The 20248-nt window shown below is 40.6% G+C and overlaps 1 protein-coding gene across 3 annotated transcripts in view; it reads right to left on the bottom strand.

Annotated features, from left to right (window-relative positions):
- The window catches only part of CNTN3 (contactin 3), a 105545-nt gene that overhangs the window by 24060 nt on the left and 61237 nt on the right, over positions 1–20248 (bottom strand). For all 3 annotated transcript variants that reach the window (XM_064723747.1, XM_064723748.1, XM_064723746.1), the window contains exons 4-9: positions 17068–17271; positions 14541–14643; positions 13406–13590; positions 6731–6867; positions 4521–4650; positions 3242–3392 (exon numbers count right to left, since the gene is read on the bottom strand). In XM_064723747.1, the coding sequence (XP_064579817.1) occupies positions 3242–3392; positions 4521–4650; positions 6731–6867; positions 13406–13590; positions 14541–14643; positions 17068–17271 (910 nt within the window). The remainder of the gene's footprint in view (positions 1–3241; positions 3393–4520; positions 4651–6730; positions 6868–13405; positions 13591–14540; positions 14644–17067; positions 17272–20248) is intronic.

The following is a 20248-nucleotide window of genomic DNA, read 5'->3' as shown; positions in this document are numbered from 1 at the left end:
CAGAACTGGAGGTGTCTCAGGCACTAAATTTAATTCCCATTTTCTGTCTTTCCTTCTGCATGTTATCCTATGCTTTCACTGCTCTCTGCACTCCACTGCTCTTTAATGTTTAGCTCTCTTTATTAAAGACATTCTAGAAAAAAAAAAATAAATCACATACTTCGCAAAATTAACAAGAAACAAGATTGCTTTCTTCAATGCTGAGCGATTTCTCAGCCCAGAGCTCATGAATCCATTTTGAATTATTTTTTCTCCCCTCCACAAGACACACTATATTCAGCTCATTTAATTAAAATTTACTGAGTCATTATCCAAATCTTCTACATAGGGAAAAAAGCAGCACCATTTAAAAATAAATTAAGAACACGAGCAAGAGTGCCATCAAAATGAAACTCTCTCAGGCTTTACCAAAGCATTGTGGTCAGTGCCTCAGTGAAACCCAAGTTCTCTGATGACAAGAAATTCAAGTATTTGTGCATTATTTTTATTATTCAAACAGGAGTTTTCTGAAGACATATCAATTCTAGCTCTCGCCATGATATTTTCTGAAAAATCTTCTTTGCCAGGATTTTTCTCCTGAGAAGACTCAGAAAAGAAATGAAAACAATAATTATCTGATTGCTTGGGAATGTGGTCTGGAGGTTGCTGACCAACAGGTGCATCTTTGATTGGTTCCATGTGAATTGTTTTTAATTAATGACCAATCCCAGCCCAGCTGTATCAGACTCTCTGGTCAGTCACAGGTTTTTATTATCACTCTTGTTTAGTTTTCTGATGTCTCTTTTCTCTATAGTTTAGTATAGTTTTAGAATATAATATACTATATATTATATACTATAATATATAGTATATTATATTTAGAATATAATATACTATATATTATATTATATTATAATATAATATACTATAGTATAGTATAGTATATTATAATATAATATTATATATTTTATATATAATATATAATATAATATATATATATAATATAATATAATAATATAAATAATAAATAATATAATATAATATAATATAATATAATATAATATAATATAATATAATATAATATAATATAATATAATATATCAGCCTTCTGAGAACTTGTGAGTCAATTCTCATCTCTCACCTCATCCTGGGGACCCTCACAACAACACCCCAACATTCTGTCCGTGCTGCTGCAAATATTAGTTAAATTAAATTAAATTAGCTGCTGAATTAATTAAAATTCAGCTCCTTTTGCCTCCTCACCTCTCCCAGTGCTGGACCTCCCTTGTGGCAGGAACCCATTCCTCCTGCTCACTGCAATTAAAGGAGAGGAATCCCTCCCCAGCAGAATTCTCCACTGGAAATGGAGTTCAGGGCTGAAAAACGTTCTGCTAATTTGAAGCCCTCTTCCTGAATTGCAGGAATTTGTAGAACTGCATGAAATTCACGGATTGCAATTATTCACAGCAGACAGTAATGAACTCCAGGGTTTTCTGCAAAGAACCTCCCTCTGCTCTTCTCCAAAGGCAAGTTTATTTCATTTAGATTAATTCAGGATTACTGCCTTGTTATTGTGCTTCCTCTGGAAGCCATTTACAGTCTGTTGTCAGAAATGCACGCTCTGGGTCATATTTTGGAATTACCTGCACTTGGCAGAAGTAACAGCTGTAATTTATGTTCATAAACCTAAAGCAGGCAGCATCACATTCAATTCATTTTTGCAAACTGAGTGTTGATTTTTTCAGCCTGCTACTATTACCCCAAATGAAACTAATACCATTCTGCTTTTTATGGAAATGGAACGGGGACAAAAGCTGGGAATTGCCCTAAACAGACAAAATCAGGCGCTGTGTGTTCTTTGCACCAGCTTTACAAAAGCAGTCATAAACATAAAACTGAGATCCATCAAAAGGCAACAAGTTTCCCATAAATTTTATACGTCACTGCTTAATTTAATACATTAATATTGTTTAATTAAAGGCTAGAAGCAGTGCTGTTTTGGAAGGGATTTTGCCGGCCTGCTTGCAGGCAGGCAGCCAGGGAGGCTGTGGCACCATGTCCAGCTCTGCAGCAACAGATGCCCCAGCTTCTGCCAAATTGTCACATTTGACAACACTTAACACCAGAACTCATGGAAACTCTTGAGGCCCCCGTGAACAAAGAGCCAGGGCAGAGATGGCAGTGCCCAAAGCCTCTGGGTACAGGGAGACAGCTCCAGCCTTATGATGGCACAAATAAAGGTCTCCACTGATGTCCCTCCAGGTTTTATCTATCTGGGAGCAAGTTCTGTGTTTAAAAACTGCAGAAGAAAAGCAGAATGTGGTGTTTTATAGGAACAGGACCAGAAGATTTTGCCTAATTCAGAAGCAGGTTCCTGATGCCAGGCTAAGCTTTGTACAAATCACCCCCAGTCCTAGAGGAGAACACATCCCTTAAATCACACCACCATGGCAATCCTGCTGCAAACCCTCCTGTTTGCTCTCCTCAGTGTCATGCCTGGCCTTTGGCCCTCTCTGCCCCTGAATTATCCTGCCAAGCACAGTGTGGGAGAGCCCTGCACTGTTTTTTATACAATTTACCCAGCACACTTGTGCCGTTTCAATTTATGACTAATTCAATAATGCTTTAATGGGTATTGCGGAAAAAACATTTATATGTTGTTGGAAATCAATAGCTGGGGGTGTGGGTGAATCCCAAACTCTCCCCTGAGAATCACAATCCCAAAACACATCCACTATCACCCTAACCCTCACAAATAAACATAAACAATGATGGCAGCATCTGCTATCCCTGGATCATGGCTGCTTGGAAAGAACCTGGAAGAACATTTTCCTTTTCTTTTCATGTTTTCATCTGCTACTCTTGACCTCCAAATTAACTTTTCTTTCCTCATCAGGATCATCCCCATGGCTGCAACACACCTCAACTGCCCCTTTGCCAACATTTTCAGAGCATTCTGTTGAAGCCTTTTAGTATTTTAGCATTCCCAATTTCCTATCAGTACCTGGTTCTCTCTAAATCAGGCCCAACTCTACATTAAACTGAAAACAAAATCTGACCCGTGACCTTAGAGAAAGCAGCACACTTGCCCTCTCAGTGCTCTCAAACCATCACAACAAAAAAAACAAGCAAAAAACCCCAGGCCAGCCAGACTTCAGAGAGACTTCACAAGTGTTTGGGTCTACAGCTGGCACTACTGCATAAAAGGACACACAAAAGCTTCTTGTAAGATTAAAACAAATAAACCAATGTAATTTGGTACCTTTCATTTTCCTGCAGCTGCTCACCTCCCTTCTTCCAGGAACATTTGGCCTTGGGGAAAGCTCTGGGTTTGCACTCAAAATCAACTGTGCTGCCTATCTGAACCTGGATCAGTCTCTTCATTGGACTCTTGGAAAAATCTGGAGCAGAAGCTAGAACAGAAGGGGTAGTAGCAGTGAAATAAAGCACTTTTAATGACATTAATGATACTACGAGTTAGCACTTACACGAGCACTCCTCAGACTCCAAAGATAATTAACACCATTAATTAGTTCAGACAGATCTTCTATTGGGCAATTAGGCATTTTCTCCTCCTTTTCTGTACCTCATCCTGCTTCCAGAGGTCTGAGCTGTGCAGCTGAGCACCCAACAAGGCAAGCACAGAAGGTGAAAGCCACCAAAGCTCAATGAACCCAGATTCATGTTCAGCACCTGCCCAAGTGGGTGCTCTGCTGAAGGGAGCAGATTTATCTGATCAATCTAATTAATCCAATCAATATCACACCAGGAATCTCGCTGAACCTCAGGGAACTGGAATGTTCCCAGTTCCACATGCCAATGGGTGTGAGATGACAGGAAATGACGGTGCAGCTCATTCTGGGTGAACTTTTAATGAATTAAGAGTTTTGAGAAGGCACGTGGCCTCTCCCTATATAACACTGAACTTGGAAAGGAAATTCAGTGTTTGACACCTTCCAAAGGGCTCAGGAGTGCAGCCCAACAGGGCAAGTACAGAAAATCAAAGCCACCAAAGCTCAAGGAACCCAGTTTCATGGTCAGAACTGCCCAAGTGGATGCTGTGCTGAAGGGAGCAGATTTATCTGATCAATCTGATCAATACCACACCAGGAATCTCACTGAACCTCAGGAAACTGGAATGTTCCCAGTTCCACGTGCCAGTGGGTGTGAGATGACAGGAAATGGCTCCTCCAGGGCTGCACACAGAGGTTTTTAACCCCAGGGTGTCCCTGAGCATCCCCAGGAGTGAGAGCAGCTGATGGAGCCAGCAGCACCCCCAGAGCACACCAGGGGTTTTATCCCATCCCTGCTCTTCCCCTCGTGAATAATTTATCCTGTTCTGCTTTAAATGAATGATTGGCCTGAAAATCCTCTGGCAGCAAATGACTCAACTCCTCTGCTCTGCAGATAAAGACATCAGGTTGACAAAACCGTTTTATTTCAGTGACAGCAGCCGAGTGAGTTAAACCTGAGGTGCAATCTGAGGGGGTGTGGAGAGGGATAATGAGGTTTGTGTTTCAGTGAAAAAAGGAACATCTTACCTACAACCCTGAGCTCTGCACTCGAAGAGATGACACCATGCTTATTTTCAGCTATGCACTGGTATCTGCCAGAATCTGTCAGATTTAGATTTGATATTGTAAGTGCACCATTTTCAATTTGGATCCTTCCCTGAATATTAAGAAAAATATCTTTATTGATGATATATTTCCTGTGAAAAATTTAAAATAAGTAAGGAATAGAGATAAGACAGCATAAATACAATGAATAGGTTAAATGCAAAAGCATAATCATGAGAACAGTTCTAAAATAAGTGACAGGGCTGCAGCATGGTACAGCAATGGTGATCAGATATGGAGATTGATGCAGTGCATGAAGTAATTCTTCAAATTTGCCCACTTGCGCTGAGGTCTGGCAATCTCAAATGCCCTTTTATTTCTCCAGAAACACTGACAGAATCCTAGCAGCCCCCTCAGACAGACCAGAGTATCCAAACTGTGCAGATGGCACTGGCGTTTCACACCATTTAAGGGATTTCACATGTGCCACTCGCTAATGAGCTCTCTCTAACACTGCAGAAAAAATTCCAGCAGCCATTGAACCAAAGGCACAAACTGAAGTGCTTGGAGCCAGCTCAGCCACTCAAGTACCTGGGACTCCTCACCTTGCTGATTTTGGGCAGCTCAATTACAGCAGGAATGACTGATCAGAGTGGCAGAACTGGCGACAAAAGGAACCAGGGAGAAAGACAATGCCAAAGGAGCAGCAGCTTTGGGGAAAACCAGGAATGCACAAAACCCCAAACTGCCTGCCCAGAAGTGTTTTCTAAGGGCTGCTTTTGCATCTGGCCCAAGCACAGGGTGACTCCAGGGCAGCTCAGCTCCTGAGTGTGAGGGGCTCAGACAGACAGACAGACAGACAACAATCCCAAAGGGGAAAAGCTGAGTGCCCATGCCCTGATCTCCTCTGCAGCATCCCAAGCTCTCTCTTAGGGAAGATTTGTTCCTGAGTGGAACATGTTTGTGAAGGAGACCCAGCAGGAGGGATTACTCAGTGAAGGAGCAGAGGACACCGGATCCCTGCACACACAGAACTCCTCTGCTCCTGCCAGGGCTGCTTCCCAAAGAGCTCCATCACTCTTTCCAAGGGAAGTCACAGCCAGAACGCTGGGCAGCAACCCTCCAAACTGCAGAAACAGGAGACTTGAATGATCCCAAGGTATTTTTGTACGTCCTGAGGTAACAGGAGCCCACTCCCTCAGTGGCTCTGTATGAACAGCAGCAATGCTCTTAAATCTCCCAGAGGAGGTTCTGTGCTCCCTCATTAACCTGCCCACAAAGCACCACCACTCCTCTTAGCCAGCAGGGATGTAAGAAATGCTTTCCAGTGCTCTGCTCATTTTTCAGAACCAGCCAGTGAATTCACCTGAGCAGGCCTTTTCTCCCCAAAATTCAGTGCTGAGCACAAGGCACTGGCCAAGGGCAGGAGTGCCTGGGTTTATATTCCTGATAACCTGAAAGGGGCTGTTTTCCAAAACAGTGAGACTTAAAATCAATAAATAAGGGGTATCAGATCCTGCTCTGCATTTCTGACCTTTCTCCTTCTAAATTCAACCTCTCTTCCCTGTTACCAAATGCATTAATTTCAATTAATTTACTGTGGCATCTGCATTAAAGCAAGTATCTGTTATGTTGCTGTTTGTATTCCACTGTTTGCAACAAGTAGTGGTAAACCCTTGAATCTTCAGGAGTTTTGTCAAGAAGCTGGAAAGTATTTTCTTACTACCTATAATGAAACGCCAGCTGCAAATATAGTAAAATAATTCAAGCTCTCCATCCCTTATTTAGAGTTATTTATAACATTATTAAATTTCCTTCTCCAGTCATTCCTTACATGTTTCATTCTGTGGTTCTATTGTTTTTGAGTATGTTTTTAGCTGGAATTTTTTGTACAGCATAATTTGTCTTTGCAGCTGTTGAGGCTTCATCAGGATGCTCTCAAAAAAACACAAACCCAGTATCAAAATTTCTCTTGGCTAATACCAGGAAACTCTGGATGGATGGATGGATGGATGGATGGATGGATGGATGGATGGATGGATGGATATTGTTAACTTTATACAGCACCACTCTTTCCCAACATGGATGGATGGATGGATGGATGGATGGATGGATGGATGGATGGATGGATGGATGGATGGATGGATATTGTTAACTTTACACAGCACCACTCTTTCCCAACAGGACGTTACCTCTATGGCCAGCTGCTCTCCATTCTTCAGCCACCTGTAGGAGGGTTTGGGTTTCCCACTGGCTCTGCACTCCCAGGACAAGGTGTCCTCCACAGCAACCTCCACATCCTGGATGGGCTGCACCCAGTGAGGCTTTGCTGCAGGGAGAACACACAACAAACACCTGCAATTGTTGTTACTGCTCCAGGTCACAACAACGGGCACACAACTCATCCATTTTCTGCACAGCCTCATCTGCGCCAACACAGCTTCCCACTGGTTCTGCTCCGAGCCCCCTGATGGAATAAATCACTTATTATTCCTCTTGTACGTTTTTATTATGAGCACTAAGCCAGAAGAAAACTGAGAGTACAGATCACTGAAGCTGGACTGGTGAAACCGATTTTAAAATCACAAATGATTAAACAACATCATTTTGCAATCGAGGCAAATGTAAGAGAAAGGCATTAATGGCAAGACTGAAATTAAATAAGTGATGTGGCTAAATCATCAAATTAATGCTGGAGAGAATCCTTTAAGTCTTAAAAAAAAATAATGGTATGTCAGCCTTAGTGCTAAATACCATTTAAATTGCTTTCTAATGCAAGGCAGCACTTAACTGGATGAAAACATGGATATATGAGATTGTTTTTGAAAGCAGAAGTCTTGGCACAGAATTTGGGTAATGCAAACCAGTAGAATGAAGTCCATAAAAATAATTTTTTTTTAAGCCAAAATTTGAAGCAATAATACCAGGCATTCTTCAGAATTACCCAAAATGCAGTTATAACTGTAAAGATATTTAAAACATCCATTACAGCTTTCACAGGAAGTAGAAAACTCACTTGGCAAATAAACATCAGTGCATGAAAGACAACAGTAATTTATTTTTATTCCTTTAGTGCTGTTTCATGTATCAGTTGAACACTATCTTATAGGTAATTTGTGAATTTTCTTGGAATTTATTTAATTTCCTAGAAGGTTTATCATCTCAGCCTATGCTATTTCTCCAAGAAAAGATGAATTCTGAACATGGCCTATGGAAAAAACCATAGAGCCCAGCTCTGCCCCTTTTTGTTGAGCTCTGAGGACACCTGAAGGACTCTGAATAAACAGCTTTATTCCTCTCAAGGTTTAGCAGATTTTACTGCCCCAAAGATGTGATTCCACCATCACTGCCACATCTGTGCTCCTGAAGGAAGGCTTGCTAACAAAGCCTCATTTTCTCCTGGGATTTGTGAATTATTTGTGAATTACCCACGCACAGTGCATCACAACATGTATTTTATGTATTATTGCCTTCAGAGTGAGAGAATCCGAGAAAAATCTGGTTTTAATTCTATAGGAATGGAGTGAAAGGAAGGAATCTCCTGGAACTACTGCAGAGTTATTGTGAAACCTGGATTTTCCTGAGGAGAGAAAAGGAGTCCCTCCTCCTTAAAGCAAGGAATAGGTAGGCAGCACATCCTTGCTGAGATTAAAAAAAAAATTAAAAAATAGACATTGTCCTGTAAACTGAAAGGTTGGAAGTTAATTTTAAAGGAGTTCACAGTGCAGGGTTTGAGGCTGTGACAGGAATCTGTATTTTGGAATGATATTCAGAATTCTTGGGAACTTGCTGTGCAATCTTCATGAAAGATTCATCTGGAGCTCCCCCAGGATGACATGCTTGTAGGTAAAGTGATTTTCTGAGGCAGGTTAGCCGTCAGCTCCATGGCCAGTCACTTGGAAAAGCACCAGCCTGGATTTTGCTTCACTTGTTTTAGCCTAAAATATTCCTTGCAGTGCTCGTGGTCCCAGAGGCAAGGAGAGAACAAGTGTGTAACTCCATGAAGAGCATCCCAGGGAGAGGCCTCTCATCTTTTCTGGTGGTTATGATGACCCAGCCAGCTGAGCCTGCAGGAAACAAATGTTGCTCCATTACACTCCAGGCCTCCCCTGTAGGCCAAAAGGGAAGGAAGAACCATTTTTTCATATTTTACAAATCCTTTGTGATGTTCTGACGGTTGATGTGAAGGAAGAACGACTGCAGGGATGCTTTTGGCTGAAGAAGTGACACTTTGCAGAGGCTGGGCTAGGATTTGTGAATTATTTGTGGCCTAACCACACACAGTGCAGCAAAACACGTATTTTCATGTATTATTTCCTTCAGATTGAGAGAATCCAACAAAAATCTGGTTTTAATTCTGTAGGAATAGAGTGAAGGGAAGGTGTTGGGAATTTAGCTGCTAGAGAACGGAAAATTACAAAGCTGTGGCTAACTCCAAGTCCTGCACCTGTGTAGATAGCGTGTCCTTGAGGCCTAGCTGTGGTAGGATAACAAACAGTGACAGAGACATGACAAAAGAGAGACGTAACCCCTAAGGAATGAGGAAGAGTTCATAGTATAGTTTAACCAAAAGATTGCTTGGCTTACAGAATATTTATAAGCTTATTATTTGCTGTATAAGTGTTTGATACTTTCTTCAATAAACTGGAGCTGAAGGACCTGAGGGACCGGGACCGGACCGGACCTGAGGGCCTGTGATGAACCATCTGGTGTCCTGGTCCCCTTCCTTCGACAGGAAGGCAGAACTGCTGGGAGCCAAAGCCCCTGGAGAGCTCCTCCAGATTCACACAAAATGTTCCGTTCTTACACTTGCACTCTGACATTCCCACCAGGAAAGCTGGGCTGGAACTCTCTGAAACACCTCTGGGGAGCTCAGCAGTTGGGCAGGAAAATCAGAGCACAAAGAACTTCCCAGAGCAGAAGAAGGGAAGTTGTGAATCAAACAGGGGAAAACCCATCCCAAAAATGTGACCTGCAGTTTTCCTGCCTCAAAGCCAGGCTCTGACACTCCCGCTGATGCCTGCAGCAGGGATGAACTCTGATTTCACCTCTAAACTCCAAGGACTTCAAGCACAAATCACTTCTGTTCTGCTGAACCAGCTGGGCCTGGAGAAGCAGCTGAAACATCTCTGAAAATTTCATTTTTTGGCTCCCATTGGAAAATCAGAATGCCCTCAAGCAACAGGTAATTCCAAATCACTGGGAAAAGCTTTAGTATGTAAAAGAAGAAAAACTATTTGTCTGGGCAGCAAGGAAATTATATTATTAGACAGCATTAACAATTAAACTCTAGGTGATCAAACTCAGCAACTCATTGATATTATTCAGTCATTTGTAACTTTGCTGTTGATGCTTTGAAGACAAGACTATCAGATAAAACCTCTAAACAGAGATATTCTCCCACATACACAAATAACAGTTTCAGTTTGGTTTTTCTGATAGAATATTTTTTAAAAAACCCCAAAATATAACAATATTTCTTAACACACTAAAAAATGAGGCAGATTCTATTGATTCCTGGGGGATTTTGCCTTTGTTACCACAGACCAGCACTGCAGAGCACAAGGAGAACAGCAGCAGAATTTCTTTCTCCCTGTCAAACATTTTACCTTCGTGCTGCCAAGCAGGACTGCTGGTAGATCAGCATGGGCTAATTAAGAATATATTTCCTTCAATTATAACTTAAATTAATTGCATTACATATCTTTACCGTGTTTCATGTTTAATTGCATCCTAAAAGACAAAAATACAATTGTTTCATCTCCTCTCATTTTTCTCTGCCATGAAACACCTCTGTGGATTCTTTTTTTTTTCCCCTGTTATCTCTTTATGGGAAGCTAAAAGCGATGACAAACGAACACACTAATAAAGGGAAAGCAAATTATTTAAATCTTTAGGTTCTACATTCCATCAAAGTTGGATAATCTTCTCCTATTTTTAGCACAATCTGAGCTCTCCTGAGTAGAAAAGTGGCATTTAACAAATGTTGGAACTGTAAAAAGGACAAAAAACTGAACATTTGATGTCAGGCTTTTCTTGATAAAATCCTTCAGGAGAGAAAAGGAAGATTAATAGTCTGTGAGTACTGTAATGAACCCAGAATATCTGGTTTAGAATATCTATTTTAATTATCAACGCCAACTATGGGTGGAGAGCTATATTTAAAACACACCATAATTATAATAAAACAGACTCATTTCATTTCTTTCAGGAGTTACAGATGTGACAGATTTATAGGAATTCTTGGGAAAGTGACTATGGACAGGAGTGAAGTTGTTCAAGGACTTTGTGGCTTCAAGGCTGTAATTCATTATTGGATGAAAAAGGAAGGCTTTTAACCAAACTGTTTATGAACTGGAAAACCTGATTTTCAGATTTTAAACTTTGCAGTTTCAGCTCATAAAACAAATCAGAAGAGGAGTGTTTCACTTTGTACCAGAGCAATGAATGTTTCAAGATTTGGTTTAGGACCAGCTTTATGTTACATTTCAAAGAATCTGTAAAGTTTGCAAAGAAAGAAAAACCTATTTTTCAGGCACATGAATGACTTTTATCAATATTTTTCTGCCAAAAGATTTCTTTTTTATATTATTTCACCACGACAACTTGCAAAACATTAACCCCAATCCTTCTCATACTGATTTTTTGGGGGTCAGGCAGAAATGTGCTTTTTTCTGCCCAGAGGAAAATGAATGCTGTCACTATTGAAATAAAAAGACATTTGCACTTTTGTAATGTTTATATTTTCTATGTTTGATAAGCAGACATGCCTTAAACTTCTGCATGTTCTAACAGCAGCCACCATTCCCTAAAAACAGCAGATTTGTGGATTTTTGACAGCATTGGTATTTCTGGCAGATGGGTGATTTTTTACTCTGTGTCTTCAGTTTATTGCATTAGTTTCCCCCAAATCCTCATCTGCTTTTAGAACAACTTCCTTAAATATTGATATTTTATTGGAAGGCTGAGTGGGATGTGGTTAGATTTCCTCACCAGACAGATTTCTGGGCTTTGGCACCAGATGAGGTGGCAACCCATCAGAAGACATTATCTTCAGTTATAAAACTTTGAATTATCAAGAGAAGTTATAAATGCTCTCATCCCGAATCCAGGCTTGTTGGAATTCTAACCGCAACAACAAAGCAAGCACCAAAATCAGAAAGATTACTTAAATCTATTTAATTCTGCAGAATGGGTTCCATGAAGCAGAACAAATGAAATGAAACAGTTGGAGTGCCATTACTGCCATTACAGCTCTCATTATTCTTCTTAAGATAAACATCCATATCAGGGATGGCTCCTAACATGGGCAGCCACTCCTACTGGAACATGAGGGCTCAAATCCCTGTCTGGATTTGCACTGAAAAGGTTCACAATGATTCCGTTGTTACAGAACTGCAGATGGGTTGCTTTTGCTCATTAGCAACATCCTTTATTTCAGCTCTGTGGCCTTTTAATGAGCAAAGGAGAATTTGGGCACAGGGCAGGAACCCCAGCAATGGCGCTGCTGGAATTACAAGGACTGATGAACAAATCCACTCTATTTTAAGTCTAATTTCTCTATGTATTTTTTATCTCCTCTAATTTATATCTATATAAATTAGATATATCTATATATTTACAGTAATGTATCTCACAACTGCCCTGATTTAACACTGCCATAGGAATGTAGAGGCAAAATGATGAACAAACCCCAAGTCCGGAACTTTCAAGCAAAAAATTAAGGTCACTTAATAAAAACTTTTAAATTCTATTTAAAAATAAAATGCACGGTGCCAAGTTTGGCATGGCAGAGGACACTGGCAGGTGAAGCAGCTTGGATTTGCTGCCCTATGCCAATCACAGGATTTCCCAAAAAGTCATAATTACAACTTGTGTTGCTTCAAGTGCCCAGCCCAACCTGACCCGGAACATTTCCAACAACGGGGCCTCCATTCAGTGTAAAGATTAATCTGGAAGTTGGCAAGGAGAGAAGTTTTCCTTACTCCTTATAAAATCTATTGTGCCTTAAAGGAAAATCTTCAAGGACCAAAATGAGTGTGTTGTACCAGCCAGCTGCTCCCCACGGAGAGGCAGTGAAGAACCTGCTCTGTGCCTTCATCCAGCTCTAAACCCATCTCCTTGCTCAAATATTCCTCCATGAGGGAAACATTCCAAGGCAGAGTCAGAATCACTGCTTAAATTGCCATTGAAGTAAAGAAAATTATATTTGCTGAGATCTGGCTTTAACAAAAATTGTCAATTACCACTTTGTTGCAAATCACTCTCGCTTTACACCACCACCAGTGTGCTTTGCTGATACTCATTTCACTCTATAGCCTCAAATGCACAAGAGACTGCTTTTTTTCCAGCTATAAAATTTCATATTATTTCATTTCCTATACTGGATTATATCCTCCCATTTATTTACTCATTTTAAAATAAAATTGGCTGTTTTGAAAGCACAGGATTGAGAATACCCATCAGTAATCTTTTCACAAAGCAAGACAAAATTTGTACTTCTCATAAATGGGAGGCCTAAATGATCCCCCAAATAAATCCAATTGACTGAAAATTGAAGGTTTCACCAATGGACCAAGAAGAAATGTTCTAAAAAAAAAATAGTGTTTCCATCAGAGAAAAAACCAACCACAAGCACACTGTGCTTTACTCTCAGCAATCCTTGAGAGCTTTTAAGCCATTTCTTAGAGACTTTACCAAGAAACTGCTGCAGAAATTCTCATTTTCTGGAAGCACTTAAAATGCCATGGGTTTTTAAGCCCAAATGCCCAATGGAACTGCAGAAAGTGGAAATTCCAGAGTACCCCAGAGCAGTTTATGTTTCATGAGTAAAGAAAGGAGGGAGAGACAGACCAGAGGTTTCCTACCATAGTAAGTGAGACGTCCTCTTGCAATGTTTTTGCCCCTGGAGTTTTCAGTAATGCATTCATAGAGCCCTGCATCCTCCTGCTGGAAATTAGGGATTTCAATCATGCCATTGGATTTCCTCAGCTTTATTTTACTTGGAAATGGCAGCCCGTCAGTTCTTCTCCAGTTAATCTGAGGCACGGGGCTAAAGAGAGAGTAATGAGATTTTAAACAGTTTTGCCTAAAGTCCTTGATTGTCATAATGAGATACTTAAAGCAAACTAAATTCAGCAGTGACTTGCAGGCTGTGTTAAATGCAGTAACCACACTGTACATGACAGATGGTCAGACACTCAGGCACCTGATTTGCATTCCCTGCTGATTCCTACGCTGCATTCGTGGTCCCAAATTTGTCAGGAATAGCTCTGTAAATGCCCAGTAATTGCAACATTTCTTGTAAATCAGCACTGGCCTCCCCAGAGGATGGGTGAGATTTACCAGAGGCTTCCACAGAGGAAGAATCCAGGCAATTCTTTTGGAATTGCCATCCTGCAGCAGCCTTTAATGCTCTGATTTGCAAACTTCCCCTCTCCAGGGAGCCAAAGCAAGAGTGTGTGATCAAGTTATCAACCTGACATGGGCACCTGACAAACTGCCTGCAAACAAACCCCACACCGGTAAATAAATACAGTTACAGAAACACAAATGCATTCTCAGATCATCTGTGAAAGAGAAAAGGTATCAGCTGCGAGTGAAGCATCATTCAGAAGAGAAATGCATTTCAATCTTTATTTTTGCCATAAAGAAAGAACAATATTATGAAAGCATCAAGCACATTGAAGGGGAAAATTCAGACAACATTCTCACAGACTTCAGCACCATTTCCTTGCACAAAGAAAAGAGACTTAACTCAAAGGTCATATGCAAAACCACAGAGTATCTACTCAAGTTAATTTGAAATGAAATGTGAATTTCTATGCTGCCAACTTACACATCTTAATTCTAAACAAAATCAAAATACACTCCATGAGTCTCTGCCCTCTCACTTCAAGGCAGGAGCTGTGATGACCAAAATCAGGGAAACCCCAGAGCCCCACAGCTCTTGTGCAGGTGAACCCAAAGGTGCCCCACCTTTCAGTGAAGATGAACACTTACTTTCCCAGGGCAAAGCACTCCAGCTTCACAGTGGAGCCTTTGGCTGCTGCCAGGGTCTCAGGGAACTGAACTTCTATTTTGGGCTCGTATTCCCCCATCACACCTGCGTGAGACAATTGAGAAGGTCAAATTTTCAAGGTGGTTTCCAAAGGGTTTTCTTTCCCTCTCTTGCAATTCAAGATTATTTCTCTGACTGTCTGCTTATAAAGGGAAGCACAGTGGTATCAGGGACAGAGTTAGGATGCAACAGTTTATCTTAGAAGAAAGTTTGAACTGTGGGAATTGGAAAAACAAACTTTCACAGACACTGAAGGGTTTGATCTGCAGCCCTGGGAGACACTTGGATTGATGCAAAAATAAAATACACAGACATTAAGCAGAAAAATAATATAGTTATGTTTCTATAGTTGTAGGTGAGAATATGCCTCAAGTGAGACACTGTACTGATAAAATGGTGAAGGGTTTGTAATCTAAGGGTGGGGTTGTATGGAATAAACTAAGAGTTTAGAAGTTATGATAGAAGCATATGTGTAATAGTAGCCCATTAGATAAAAGTATCCACAATGCAGCAGAAGTAAGTAAAGGTGATAGGTAAGAAAAGCAAAATAAACCCTGTGACAACTGCTTATTGGGTTAGATATTTCTATATTGCCTGGTAACAAAGAACTTTTGACTACTTTGAGCTATGGCCGAGTTCTTGCTCCTCTAAAACCTCTCAGGCTCTGAGACTGATGTTTATCTGAGCAATAAATCATTCTTAACCCACGGTGGTGCCATCCCTTCATTACAAAGGTGTCACCCTTTATTACAAAGGTGACAATGACAGGACAACACAGGAGAATTTATGCTGCAAGAGCCAAAAACTCTGGGAACTGAGTGATGCTGGGAATGCTCCCAGGCTCCTGGCGGTTCCCTGTTGCCCTGTTCTTCTCAAGTTCTTCCAAGCCTTGTGGTGTTCACATTTTTGTAACTGAGTGTAAATAATGATTGTTTTGCATTCCTTTCTGGAGGAGGACAGAACTGAGGGACTGTCACTATAAGACATGAAACAACACAAACACACACACACCGCTGTTCTCAAGGTGAAGAGGAAATGAGTTTATTTTCTGACTCCAACATTTATAGATTTCCAAAAGTGACAGTGGATTGGAGGGTGACAGTGCCACCTCTCCAATGGCACTGGACAAACCAACAGTCCATCAACTCTCTCCTCTTCCATAAAGGAATGCCAAACAATGAGTTATTTACAGAAGGTGTGTGAGAAAGTTCACTACAAGAATGTCAACATCAGAAGACTTAGAAAATCTTAAAAACCAGGGCAAAAATGGACTGCTGGTTTGACCAGTGTGGTTGGAGAGGTGGCAATTTCATCCTCCAATCCACAGTCACTTATGGAACTCTATAAATATGGAGGTCCAGAAATAAATGCCCTTTTCTGCCCGGGACATCTGCTCATTCCATGTTGTAGCCATGATATTTTCTGAAAAATCCTTTCCTTAGGGTTTTTCCTCCTGAGAAGCTGAGAGGCCTCAAGAACAAAATGTAAACATTGATTATCTGCTGCTGTGGAATGCAACAGGTGCATCTGTGATTGGTCTCATGTTGGCTGTTTCTAATTAATGGCCAATCAGAGCTGGCTAGGACTCTCTGTCCAAGACTAAGGCTTTTGTTATCATTCTTTGCTATTATATTCTTAGCCAGCCTTCTGATGAAATCCTTTCTTCTATTCTTTTAGTATAGTTTTAATGTAATATGTATCATAAAATAATAAATAATATTTAATATAATTATAGAATATAGAATACAGAATATATTATAATATATAATATATAATATATAATATATAATATATAATATATAATATATAATATATAATATATAATATATAATATATATAATATATAATATATATTTAATGTAATATATATAATAAAATAATAAATCAGCCTTCTGAAACATGGGGTCAGATCCTCATCCCTTCCCTCATCCTGGGCCCCCTGTGAACACCGTCACACCATGTGTGTGTTCCCTGGCATCCATTCCATTCCATTCCATTCCATTCCATTCCATTCCATTCCATTCCATTCCATTCCATTCCATTCCATTCCATTCCACTCCACTCCATTCCATTCCATTCCATTCCATTCCATTCCATTCCATTCCATTCCATTCCATTCCATTCCATTCCGTTCCATTCCATTCCATTCCATTCCATTCCATTCCGTTCCGTTCCATTCCATTCCATTCCATTCCATTCCACTCCACTCCACTCCACTCCATTCCATTCCATTCCATTCCATTCCACTCCACTCCATTCCATTCCATTCCACTCCACTCCACTCCACTCCACTCCATTCCATTCCATTCCATTCCATTCCATTCCATTCCATTCCATTCCACTCCACTCCACTCCACTCCACTCCATTCCACTCCATTCCATTCCATTCCATTCCATTCCATTCCATTCCATTCCATTCCATTCCATTCCATTCCATTCCACTCCATTCCATTCCATTCCGTTCCGTACCGTCCGTGCGCAGCACCAGGGGCGTGGGGGAGCCCAGCACGGGGCTCCTGCTGGCCCTGCTGGTCACCACACAGCTGTAGTTGCCCACGTCCGAGGGCTCCACCTTGGCGATGTACAGGTGCCCTGTCTCCTGGGACACGAAGCGCCGGCTGTCCTCCTGCACGAACGACGGGTACTCGTTGAAGATCCAGGCGAACGACAGGTCTGGGAGGGGAAAAACAACACAAGCAAAGGAGTTTCAAAGGATTTTTCCAACTTTTTTCCCACCAAAGAGCATTTTATTACGATATTTGACAGCACTGCTGTGGCATTCCATTCTCTGAAAAATCCCTTCACCCAGGGTTTTTCTGCTGGGAAGCTGAGAAGCCTCAGAGAAAAGGAAAACAATTCTTATCTCATTTGCTTCTCCTGTGTTTTGCTCGTCTGGAATGTGTTTGGAGATTGTCTACCCACAGGTGATTGTTCCATTGGGTTCTGGTGTGAATTATTTTGACTCAGTGGCCAATCAGGGCCAAGCTGTGTTGGGACTCTGGAGAGAGCCACAAGTTTTCATTATTATCCTTTTAGCATTCTCTAAGTATCCTTTCTGTATTCTTTAGTATAGTATAGTACAGTATAGCATTCTTTAATATATTCTAGTATCATACAATAATAAATTAGCCTTCTGAGAACATGGAGTCAGATTCATCATTCCTCCCCGCCACGGGGATCCCTGCAAATACAACACACTGCATTATTTACAGTACTGTACTGTGTAACAAACAGCCAACGACTGAGAAAAATACATTTTAAGAAGTACCAGAAACTAGCAAAACCTCCCATTTTCCTCACCATCTCTGGGGTGGGGAAAAACACACATGCAAAGGTGTTTGATAGGATTTTTCCACCTTTTTTTCCTTCAAAGACTGCTTTATTGCTATATTTGACAGCACTGCATTATTTACAGTACTGTACTGTGTAACAAACAGAGCCAGTGACAGAGAAAAATACAGTTTAAAAAGTACCAGAAACTAGCAAAACCCCCCATTTTTTTTATCACCATCTCCTCCAGCAGAAGAAAAAAAAAAGGCAAAAGAAATCCAGAATATTAGCAGGTTTGTTTAAATCTCCTTCTTTTCTCTCTTTTTTTTTTTTTGAAATTTAATATGCACAGAAATAGGAGCAGACAAAAAAAGCGAGAGCAAACTTTGCTAAAATGGAAAGATTATTCATTCAGTAGCTATTTAACTGCTCAGCCAGATGATTAGCAGGTAGAAACAGGACAGCAGAATCCACGTGATAAGGATGTCAGAAGAAGCCTAAATTCCCAGAAGGGCTCATCACACAGCAAAACTATTTTTTTCATACAAAAATCCATAAAAACTCCATTAAAAACATTTCTGTGTGATGTGGCCAAGCAGCCCTCCCTACCACTCATTATGATTATTTGAAAGGGGAAAAAAAACCAAACCCACACCTCGAAACAGAAACGAAGAGATTTGGCAAAAAAATCCACTGAATTTGTTTTGTTTCCTGAGCATCACTCTGAGCCTTGTGTGGCCAATTTTAATTGGCAAAAGCCCCTTCCTGTGCCAGGCCACGTGTTTGTCTCATTCATTTCCTACAGGATCAAAGGAAAATAAATTTTTAATGGCGTTCTAGGCAAGGAATAATTTTTTTTTTTTCACCCACGTGGCACTTATACAAAGATTACAGCTTCTGGAGGTGCTAATTAGCAATGATTGCAGCCTGATTGACCTCTCTTGTGTTGCAGTGTCTGCAGCACTGGCACTGCCCCCACGAAATGGAGATCAGCCCCTCCTGCACAGCTTTAATTTGAGGGTGCACAAATGTGGGCGCACCATGGAATGAAAAGGTGACACAACCGGAGCCCTCAACCCCTCCCCAGGCTGCCAAAGCCAGCAGGACAATTCAACACAAGGTAAAACTGTGCAGGTGAAAAAAACCAACTCAATAAATGAAATTATTAAGATATTTATAGGCTGCCTAATGCAAAAAAGGCATCAAATGAAATGGCTGATCATTAACCTGCATTTAATTTTCTTCTATCAATATTTAAACCTCTTTCCATTACGGTAATTCTGCAGCAGCGGCCTGTGCCAACCATTAACAGGCTCAGGAGTTAAACTTCTGTCATATTTAGAAATATTAGAAATAAATATGAATAAATTAATAATAAATAAATAAATAAATATTAGAAATAAGTAAATAAATATTAGAAATATTTATTGCCAAAACCAGAACCATAAGGAGGAAATGACCTGCAGCATCTCCTCAGGATCACCAATGGTTTTCACCACAATTCCTTCCTCCAGAACTCAGAGGTGCAATTAGTTTGTGGAAAGGAAGGCAGCAAGGATTTGCTATGAAATAACAGGGGAATTAGTGCAGTGGGAAGCATGAAATTATTTCAAAAATAAAGAAAAAAAGAGAGCACACCTGAGGAGGTTGAAGGGCACTACGTGGTCTGAGGGAGAAAGGAATGTGGGGTCTTTCCAAATGGGAAAGGCAGAAAATAGAGAACAATTCTTTCTGCAGAAGAGGTGGGTGGACACAATGATCTCAGGGCTGAACACCAAGTTAGGGACCAAAAACCCCAATTTTCAGCTCCACACCAAACCCAGACACCCACAAGGCAGCTGTGGGTGACACCAGCCTTTAACGCTTCTGCTGTTTATCGAATGACCTTGTTTCCTTGCTCAAAACATTATTTTATCTTAAAAATAGAAGAAAATAAAAAGAAAAAAGATGTCCAGAACATTGTGAAGATCTGGAGATGCAGCAGGAAAAGAAGCAGCTTCATTTCATTGCTAGGATATTGGGTTAAGTCAAGAATAAACCACTGAAATCAGTCACTGGGATTGTGGCAGCCATGCCAAGTGGGTTCCAGTTTAATTGGGTCCTTCAACCCATGAATAAACACCCCTGGAAACCTAATTCCCCATTCAACACTTATTTTCACTGACTCCCTTAAAAAAAGGCTGGGGTATTTCTAGCCCTGTGCCCCACCACCTCATTTTATATTTACTGTCCTTTACAAAATTGCACTCTTACTTTCCAAAATAAAACAAAAATCATATTAAACAACTTGTGGTGTGATTTATTATGTTTACACCATTTGCCTGTTGCTGATCTTAGGGCACCTCCAGGGACACAAACTCACTCCCTTTCTGTCAATTAC

The sequence above is a fragment of the Zonotrichia leucophrys genome, chromosome 12 (genome assembly GCF_028769735.1).
Source record: "Zonotrichia leucophrys gambelii isolate GWCS_2022_RI chromosome 12, RI_Zleu_2.0, whole genome shotgun sequence".
NCBI lineage: Eukaryota > Metazoa > Chordata > Aves > Passeriformes > Passerellidae > Zonotrichia > Zonotrichia leucophrys.
This window is presented reverse-complemented; position numbering and strand designations above follow the sequence as displayed.